Source organism: Protomyctophum parallelum (genome assembly GCF_964188405.1).
Source record: "Protomyctophum parallelum genome assembly, chromosome: 7".
NCBI lineage: Eukaryota > Metazoa > Chordata > Actinopteri > Myctophiformes > Myctophidae > Protomyctophum > Protomyctophum parallelum.
The window spans coordinates 48,758,063-48,767,460 of record NC_139705.1 but is presented as its reverse complement, the minus strand read 5'-3'; the positions used below and the strand labels follow the sequence as shown (position 1 = coordinate 48,767,460).

Sequence of the window (9,398 nt, the reverse complement as noted above, 5' to 3'; positions counted from 1 at the left end):
TCCCCCCCCACACCCCTAAAAAAACCCTCACTGTATAGGCCTATAGGCCTATGTTTTTTTTTTACCTCATATGATGATTTCCTGTTTTGACTATATAGTTGTGTATATTCGTACGTCTAAGTGTTTTGATGAATTGAAAATGGTGGGCCCTATTGTAAACAAGTGTAATTTTGATTGATTGATTGAAATATTTATTAACAGTTTGTAGAATTTACAGTACATTTTAAGCACAAACTCAATACAAAGACTGTCAAATGTAATGCTTTATGGTGTCGTAGGTGTGTAGGCTACTTGAAATGTACTGTAATTCTGCAAACTGTTAATAAATCAATCAATTAAAAAAACAGCACTTTAACTTATTATGAACAGCATTATTATAACTGGCCCATTCGTGTTTTCACCTATAACTGCACCTAGATCAAAAGGAAAAACCTTTGACGTGCATTTTTCACATGCTTCAGATCCAAATATCACACAATTCGGTATACATGTCATGTAGGCTACAATGTAGCCTACAGTATACCGAATTGTGTGAACAGACCCGTCTGGATCACATGACTATAGAGATCGTGTAGCCGCTACGGCTACATGATCTCTATAGTCATGTGATCCAGACGGGTCTGTTTTATTTCTCATATTCCATCCTGATTGCAAGGCAGGCTACGATTTTCCTCCAAAGTTTTTAGGAGTGGCCCGTTTTGTACAAAATGCCGTAAATCACGAACACAGCGTCCGATTGCGGTGAAACTGTGCATCCATCCACTAGGCTTAATCGCTCCTATATCCTGAGGGGCATATATATATATATATTTCACCCCTTTTGCAACCAGAGCTTATATTAATGATGTGGCCGGGGCGGGCCCCCGCATTTCTGTGGGTCTGGATGTTCCAGGGACCCCAGCTGCGTCTCTCTCTCTCTCTCTCTCTCGACACGTGACACACACACACACACACACACACACGCACACGCACACGCACACGCACACGCACACGCACACGCACACGCGCACGCACGCACGCACGCAGACAGACAGACAGACAGACAGACAGACAGACAGACAGACAGTATTTACCATACTGTCCATACAGTTACAGTAACAGTATAATCTGTCAGATTGCCAACCAGCTAACGTCACATCCTGGTGGCAGCAGGAAGTGAGGTTGGTTGTGTTGATGTTTAGTGGCCAGGCTGGAGAGAGGAACGGGAAGAAGAAGAAGAAGAAAACCAAGAAGAAGAAGAAGAAGAAGAAGAAGGAGACGGTTTGTTTTTGTTCAACTAAAACCGTCAAAACGGCAACAATTGTCACGTTGGTCGCCATTTTCCGCCAGATAAGACGCTAACGTGGCGACGGCCGCTCGGGGAGGCGAACAACACGACGTTATTGGATCCGTGAAGGGAGGAACCGTCACCCCGCTGACCCCCCTCCTCCTCATAAACACACAACAACCGTCATGACGATCCTCCCCAAGAAGAAGCCCCCCAGCTCGGGCGTCGGGGTCTCGGATCACGCCGACGACGGCGACCCCAGGAGGAGCGGCTCCGACCCCCACCAGCACCCGCACGGAGGGCGGCCCGGCGCCCGGCCGAGGGCTTCTCCTCCCCCGTGGTCCTACCAGCCCGCGCCGCCGTCCGCCAGGGATGACAGGCGGAGCATCGAGGCCAGTTCCCGGCCGCAGCAGGCCTCTCCGCCGCCCGTCGGCGGCGGCTCATCGGTGTCCCCGGCGGGAGTACCCGGCGGGGACGGCAGAGACAGTAGCGGCGGTATGGCCGCCGGGCCCCGCGGTGACCTGGCGGTGTCCGCCGGGAGCGGGGGATGCGGGGGAGGCATCGGGGGCTGCTGCTCGGGGCCCGGGTTGAGCAAGAGGCGGCGGCAGGCTGGCACCTGTTCCGGGGCCGGGGGGGTGGCGCTGGCCGGCGGAGGGCAGCCCGGGGTGGCCGGGCCGGGAGGTGTCGGGCCCGGGCAGGACACCGAGGAAGGAGCCGGTGGAAATAACAGCGAGGATGAGTACGAGAACGCAGCCAGGCTGCAGTCCCAGGACCCCGCCACAGTGGAACAGGTACTACCACTCACCAACTCTATTGCAAATGCTATACGAAGTTGTATGACGTATATAAAGTGTTCTTATTTATGGTATAGTCTGGTGTACCCCATGCCATCCCATGTATGTTTACTTTCTATAACGGCATTATTCGGTACAGATGTATCACCTTTTCTGCCATCATTGCCATATGGCCGATGTTTAATAACTGCTGTAATGCCTATCTATCTATCTATCTATCTATCTTAAAAAAGGTTGAATGTCCTCTCTAGTTATATGTAGTTTGTCATGTCTAAAATGCCCATCCATCTTAACTTTGAAGTTAGTATGGTCCAGCTGACTGCTACTTTTAAAAGTTCCCAGGAATGTTTCCATTCTGAGAAAAAGCCATTTCATGTTGTTCATGGAACAACTTACAAAAGGTTCTTCAGTTAGAGAGGTGCCACTTAGTAAGTTTCAAGGTCCTGATCACAGACATTCTCACTTAGGGAGTGTAGATGTTTCGCAGAAGCTGTCGTGTTATTTTTAGGTGTCTTAATGCATGTTATTGTGATGTGTGTCAAACTGTCAATGTGACCTAGTTTTGAAATGAATGATGTTCTTCTGCTACCTTTTTTTGGCAAGGTGTCACTTGAAAAAGAGATAGTGGGCTCCATTTTCGTCACCGCTAAACTTCTTTGCCTTTTTGTTTTTGTTTTACTATTTTGCAAAACATTTTTTGAATAGTTGAAATAGTTGAACTATTCAAAAATGTTTCAAAAAACAATGTTTAGGGATAAGGGGTTTAGCCACTTTAGCCGTGACAAAAATCAAGCCCAGTATCTCAAAGGGCATTTTCCATCGTAAGTAAAGTTTACATACATAGTACTATACATCTAAGCTATGTAATACACTGTTGCTGTCAGGCAGAAACATCATATAGTTTTTTCTTTTCTTTTTCCTTAATTTTTCCCCTCTTTTGTAAATAAATGACATACTTTTATCATACAAGAATGTACATAATTACATATACAAAACTAGCCGAGGCTAATTTCACTAACGTATTTTAATTTAGGCTAAAAAAGACATAATCGGTTTCCACTAGGCAGCAAAGATATGGTATACTCTATGGCTATGCCTATGGCAGTGGTTCTTAAAGTGTGGTCCGGGGACCCCCAGGAGTCCCTCGGGGGTTTCAGGGGGCGACCATAGCTGAGTGGATAGTGAGTCCCCCCTCCTGGGAAGCTTTTTTTTTTTTTTTTTTTTGATTTTTTCTTTTTTTTTTACAATTCGTCTCTTCTGGGGGTCCCTGGCACAAAACCTCTTCAGATGGGGGTCTGCGGCCAAATAATAACATCAATTTGCAGGTCCTTGACATGAAAAATATTGAGAACCACCAGTGCTGTGTTACAGTATGGAATTTAACATGGTATACTACTCTATGGCAGTGGTTCCTTTTCAGTCCGTGAACCCCCCCCTCCACCCCCCCAAATGGACCCCCACCCTGACTAGAATGTAGGAGTTGAGGCATTACATTTTGTTTGACCCTGTTCCACAGATGCATTTAATTGTCTTTATTTTCTTTCTATATCTTTGAGGTATTAAAAAAAGCCTTGAAAGTCCTTAAATTGTCATCACTGTCATCTGGGGACCCGCAATGTATATTGGTCATCAATTGACAGCCACAAGGCAGGTCAAGATCATACACATTATAGTTTAATTTACAATCCCATTTTTGTTTACATTTCCTAACCCTACATGCAGCATTCAAAATGAAGAGCTCAGTTGTATACCACCCGTAAAGCCGCCACAAATGCATGGGATTATATTTAAGAATTGGGGTTATTTATGCATTATATACAGTATAATATTGTTGCTGTTGGGTGGAAACCTCATTATGTCCAAAACTGTTGCTTTTCATGATTCAGATGAAGAAATGGCAAAACATAGACCTACAAGTTCAAAACACGTCGCAATGTGACACATTTAGAGGGTGTTGATCGGCTATTTTTGCCACTTTCCCCTCCCTGCTACTAAGTAGGGAGGGAATTTATTTACGGAAAAAACAAACAAACATAAAACTTAAAATATGGAGATAAGAGGTTTCTGCTCGACAGCAACGAGTATGATCTCCTCGCATCACAACAATGGAATTTGGGTCCAAAATCGGCAGCGCTTTCCTTTTTAGGTGGCGATACAATTTAATAATGACGATGTTCTCTGTTGTGCAGCCGGGCTGAGACAGGAGGGAGGTATTAACAGTATATGTGTGACACAAAATACTGGTTCCCAGACTAGACTTTGTCGAAGTGTCTCTGAGCAAGATACTTAACTCTGAACTGCTCCCTGGGGGACTGGATTAATGACAGCCACTGCGCCTAATTAAATAGTTAGGAATAGGATGGGTAAATTTAGAGGACAAATGCACAAAAGACATCTATATACTGAATTTGTATGTGAGGGGACTTCATTTAACTGACTAAACCTTTTTTTTGTTATACATTTCATTTGAAACACCAGTGTGCCAGTTATCACCCTCCCCTGTGCCAGTGTTGCCACCTGTGGCTGACGGAATTGACACTGCTCTCAGTTACACATGGCAGGTTCTACATCTGTATGGTTTTCATATATCACTATGTATGTTATTATGTCAGCATGCTGATGGTTGAAAAGACAAAGGGATTAGAGTACACTGCCACCCCCTCTCTCTCTCTCTCTCTCTCTCGCACACACGCACACACACAACCACACACACACTCGCACACACACACTCGCACACACACACACACACACACACACACACACACACACACACACACACACACACACACACACACACACACACACACACACACACACACACCTGGTAGTGAACAGGTCCTGGTCACTGTTACCAACCCAGTCAGATCTAGAATAATTGTCTACAAACAAAGCCAGTATGTACACCTGTCTACAAACAAAGTGTGTGTGTGTGTGTGTGTGTGTGTGTGTGTGTGTGTGTGTGTGTGTGTGTGTGTGTGTGTGTGTGTGTGTGTGTGTGTGTGTGTGTGTGTGTGTGTGTGTGTGTGTGTGTGTGTGTGTGTGTGTGTGTGTGTGTGTGTGTGTGTGTGTGTGTGTGTGTGTGTGTGTGTGTCACTATGGATGTATGTAGAAGAGCCTCCTCCATTGACACCGTATGTCCTACAGAGACAAAACAGCTCGGTCTGTCCTATAGACACCAACTACTATAGATAGATTGATTCTTCATTTCTGTGTCATGCACCAAAGGCGCCCAGCCCACATGGACTTACAGGACACACCATAACATTGCTTCAATATTGCATTGTGTAAAAGAAACATTTTTACACAAACAAAACATTCTGCCTCATTTCCCACGATTTGCATAAAAAGTCTGCCAAAGCAAAAATACCCCTCCCAAAACAAAACTCCAGCTTCTCATAGTCCTCCAACCAGAAAAAGCCAGCACAGATGGTTGTCATCTTACAAAACAATACATGTCTTAACTCTTCATATAAAGGGCAGTAAAACAAAAAATGAATTTCATTTTCAATTTCTTTCAAATCACACACTAGACACACTCTGTCCTCCTCAGGAGTACCAATGAATCTACCCGAATCTACCCGTTTCTATACTATATCATCTCTGTTGGGTGGTGACATCAGATGTCTCTGTCTGTCCTATAGAGACAGACTACTATATACTATATCATCTCTGTTGGGTGGTGACATCAGATGTCTCTGTCTGTCCCATAGACACCAACTACTATACTATATCATCTCTGTTGGGTGGTGACATCAGATGTCTCTGTCTGTCCCATAGACACCAACTACTATACTATATCATCTCTGTTGGGTGGTGACATCAGATGTCTCTGTCTGTCCCATAGACACCAACTACTATATACTATATCATCTCTGTTGGGTGGTGACATCAGATGTCTCTGTCTGTCCCATAGACACCAACTACTATACTATATCATCTCTGTTGGGTGGTAACATCAGATGTCTCTGTCTGTCCCATAGACACCAACTACTATATACTATATCATCTCTGTTGGGTGGTGACATCAGATGTCTCTGTCTGTCCCATAGACACCAACTACTATACTATATCATCTCTGTTGGGTGGTAACATCAGATGTCTCTGTCTGTCCCATAGACACCAACTACTATATACTATATCATCTCTGTTGGGTGGTGACATCAGATGTCTCTGTCTGTCCTATAGAGACAGACTACTATACTATATCATCTCTGTTGGGTGGTGACATCAGATGTCTCTGTCTGTCCCATAGACACCAACTACTATACTATATCATCTCTGTTGGGTGGTGACATCAGATGTCTCTGTCTGTCCCATAGACACCAACTACTATACTATATCATCTCTGTTGGGTGGTGACATCAGATGTCTCTGTCTGTCCCATAGACAACAACTACTATACTATATCATCTCTGTTGGGTGGTGACATCAGATGTCTCTGTCTGTCCCATAGACAACAACTACTATACTATATCATCTCTGTTGGGTGGTAACATCAAATGTCTCTGTCTGTCCCATAGACACCAACTACTATACTATATCATCTCTGTTGGGTGGTGACATCAGATGTCCAAAACTGGACACTTTTCAAGATTCAAATGCAAATGTCTACATGCAGATCTACAAGCTAAAAAAAACATGTTGCTCTGCGCCACATTTCGAGCTTGCACATCTGCTACTTTTGATGCTTTTGTGCGACACTGTAGTTATGATCACGTACTAGGAGTAACCATACAGTATGTATGTACTACTAATAGGACAGGACTGTACAGTAACCATACTGTATGTATGTACTACTAATGGGACAGAGACTGGACAGACCTTGATTGCTCCCACAAAGGAAATCCAGTCACCATGGTAATTGCAGCCAGACGGTCGTAAAAACACAAAAGCCGATAATAAAGAACACGGCAGATAATAATAGGCAGCCGAATAAAAAGAAAGATATGAAGATAAAAGATAAGGAAGGCCACAAGCATAAAAAGAAAGATATGAAGATAAGGAAGGCCACAAGCATAAAAAGAGAAAGTCGTAGCCGTGGACAAGAGTCACATATTGCTCATTTATTTGTCCCTGGTAACTGCTGTTTCTTTAATTATTTTTGCTGTTTTGATCGATTGTATATTTTATTGATGATTTTTAAATGTGCAGGAAGTACAAGTTAACCCATTTTGACCTGAGATCAGATTCTAAAAAATTCTTTTACATCCTGACAGTTTTCTGAAAAAGCTATGTTTCTATGTCAGTCGTTCTTCGATTTTTCAAAAATAGCAGACCCTACAAGCTCGTAGCTTGTAGATCTGCTATTTTTCAATAGCTAAAGCATAACATAATGCTAACACCAAAAGGGGTTCAAAACATTCCAATTGGATGAGGCACAAAAAAAGCCAGAGGCTTGTTCCATTGTGGCCCATTTAGACCTGAGGCCGATTCTAAAATCTAGGAGGATGTCAGTCATAAGGAGTGACCCTGGGGAAGGCAGGCAGCCCGGGAACACATTTAGCTACACCCCCGGTGGAATTATGGCAGAGCCTCGGTTTTAGGTCAGCTTTAAACTTGAATGGGGATTTGAAAAACCTTCAGGGCTGTTGGTAGTAGAGTGCACGTCACGGTTTTGTCCTATAATGACATGCCCAAAATAGGGATGCTAGGTTCAAAGTGCTTAAAAAAGGGGCATTACACGGTAACCGTAGGCTTATTTTGTGTATTTTGTTTTCCAGTAGGTTAAAAACTACATGGCAGGCGAGTAAGCAATGCAGCCGCAGCTAATACATTGCAAAGATGGGTGTGTTAGGTATAGTCCAGATACATTTGTGTGCCAGTATGTACGCACGCAAAGACAAGGCAGTAGTCGACTGTATTGTCGATGCACAGTGGAATCCTTTAGTCTAAGGGTGCCACAAACGCACATCTTAATTTTATTAGCTGCAGCTGTGTTGCTTACACTACACTACAGTGTACGGTACTGTATGGCCAGTCAGCCTTTTGCAGCATTATGGTAAATCCTCTTGGGGGGAATGTGTCCTCTGCATTTGACCCATCCTAACTACCTAGGAGCAGAGAGCAGCCAGGGGGCCCATCCTAACTACCTAGGAGCAGAGAGCAGCCAGGGGCCCCATCCTAACTACCTAGGAGCAGAGAGCAGTCACACAGTGCAGGGGCCCCATCCTAACTACCTAGAAGCAGAGAGCAGCCAGGGGGCCCATCCTAACTACCTAGGAGCAGAGAGCAGCCAGGGGCCCCATCCTAACTACCTAGGAGCAGAGAGCAGACACACAGTGCAGGGGGCCCATCCTAACTACCTAGGAGCAGAGAGCAGTCACACAGTGCAGGGGCCCCATCCTAACTACCTAGGAGCAGAGAGCAGCCAGGGGGCCCATCCTAACTACCTAGGAGCAGAGAGCAGCCAGGGGCCCCATCCTAACTACCTAGGAGCAGAGAGCAGACACACAGTGCAGGGGGCCCATCCTAATTCTGAGGCTCAAGTGATCAGTATCAGTGGTGCTCAATATGTCATGTCAAGGACCCCAAAAAATATATGTAATATACCTCCGACCCCCATCTGAAAATATGTTGTTCCAGGGACCTCCCCAGGAGCAAAGATATGAGATAAAAACGTTCGTTTTGAAAAAAGAATATATTCAAATTTTGTGCCACATTTTCATGATTTTTCAAAAATATCAGACCTACGCGCTATGAGCTTGTAGATCTGCTATTTTTCAATATCTAAATTATAACATAACATTATAACATTTACTTTGTCATTTGATATAACGCATAGTGAAAATAGCTGATCTACATACAAGCTCACAAGGATGTGACACGTGAGCTTGTAGATCAGCTGTTTTCAAGTCTCTGCAAATTGAGTATCATTATTGTACTGCTGACATTATCTCATCTTTTAAATCCCATTTGAAAACCTTGATGTTCAGGAAAGCCTTCCCTGACTAAACCATCCTCTCTTATATTTTCTTACCTTTTTTACCTGCTTTTCTTCCTGTTATTGGTATAGGGTCATCATCATACCCGTAAGTTATACGGGAACGCCTACTGAGTGGCAAAAACTACTTACTGGCCTTGACAGCCCACACATCCAAACAGAAACGTCCTATATTTGGCGCTGCTCTGCGGCGATATGGGCATTAGGGCTACGCTTGCATGCGGGCCCTTTGTCTGAGACAAATGTCTTCCTCGAGAGACAAATGATAAAGAACCCTGAACCTATATGAGTATATGATTGCATTAAACAACGTTAAACTCAATTTGCCACTCACGTTGCCACTCACTTTATACATGTGCATACCCTCTATTCAATAGAGGGTATGCACATGTATAAA

At 44.1% G+C, this 9,398-nt stretch overlaps 1 protein-coding gene across 2 annotated transcripts in view; it reads left to right on the top strand.

Annotated features, from left to right (window-relative positions):
• The first annotated feature begins 1,154 nt into the window (after positions 1-1,154).
• Positions 1,155-9,398, top strand: part of otud5a (OTU deubiquitinase 5a) — a 28,771-nt gene continuing 20,527 nt past the window's right edge. For both annotated transcript variants that reach the window (XM_083768371.1, XM_083768370.1), the window contains exon 1: positions 1,155-2,058. In XM_083768371.1, coding sequence (XP_083624497.1) covers positions 1,453-2,058 — 606 coding nt within the window. In that variant the 5' untranslated portion in view covers positions 1,155-1,452. The remainder of the gene's footprint in view (positions 2,059-9,398) is intronic.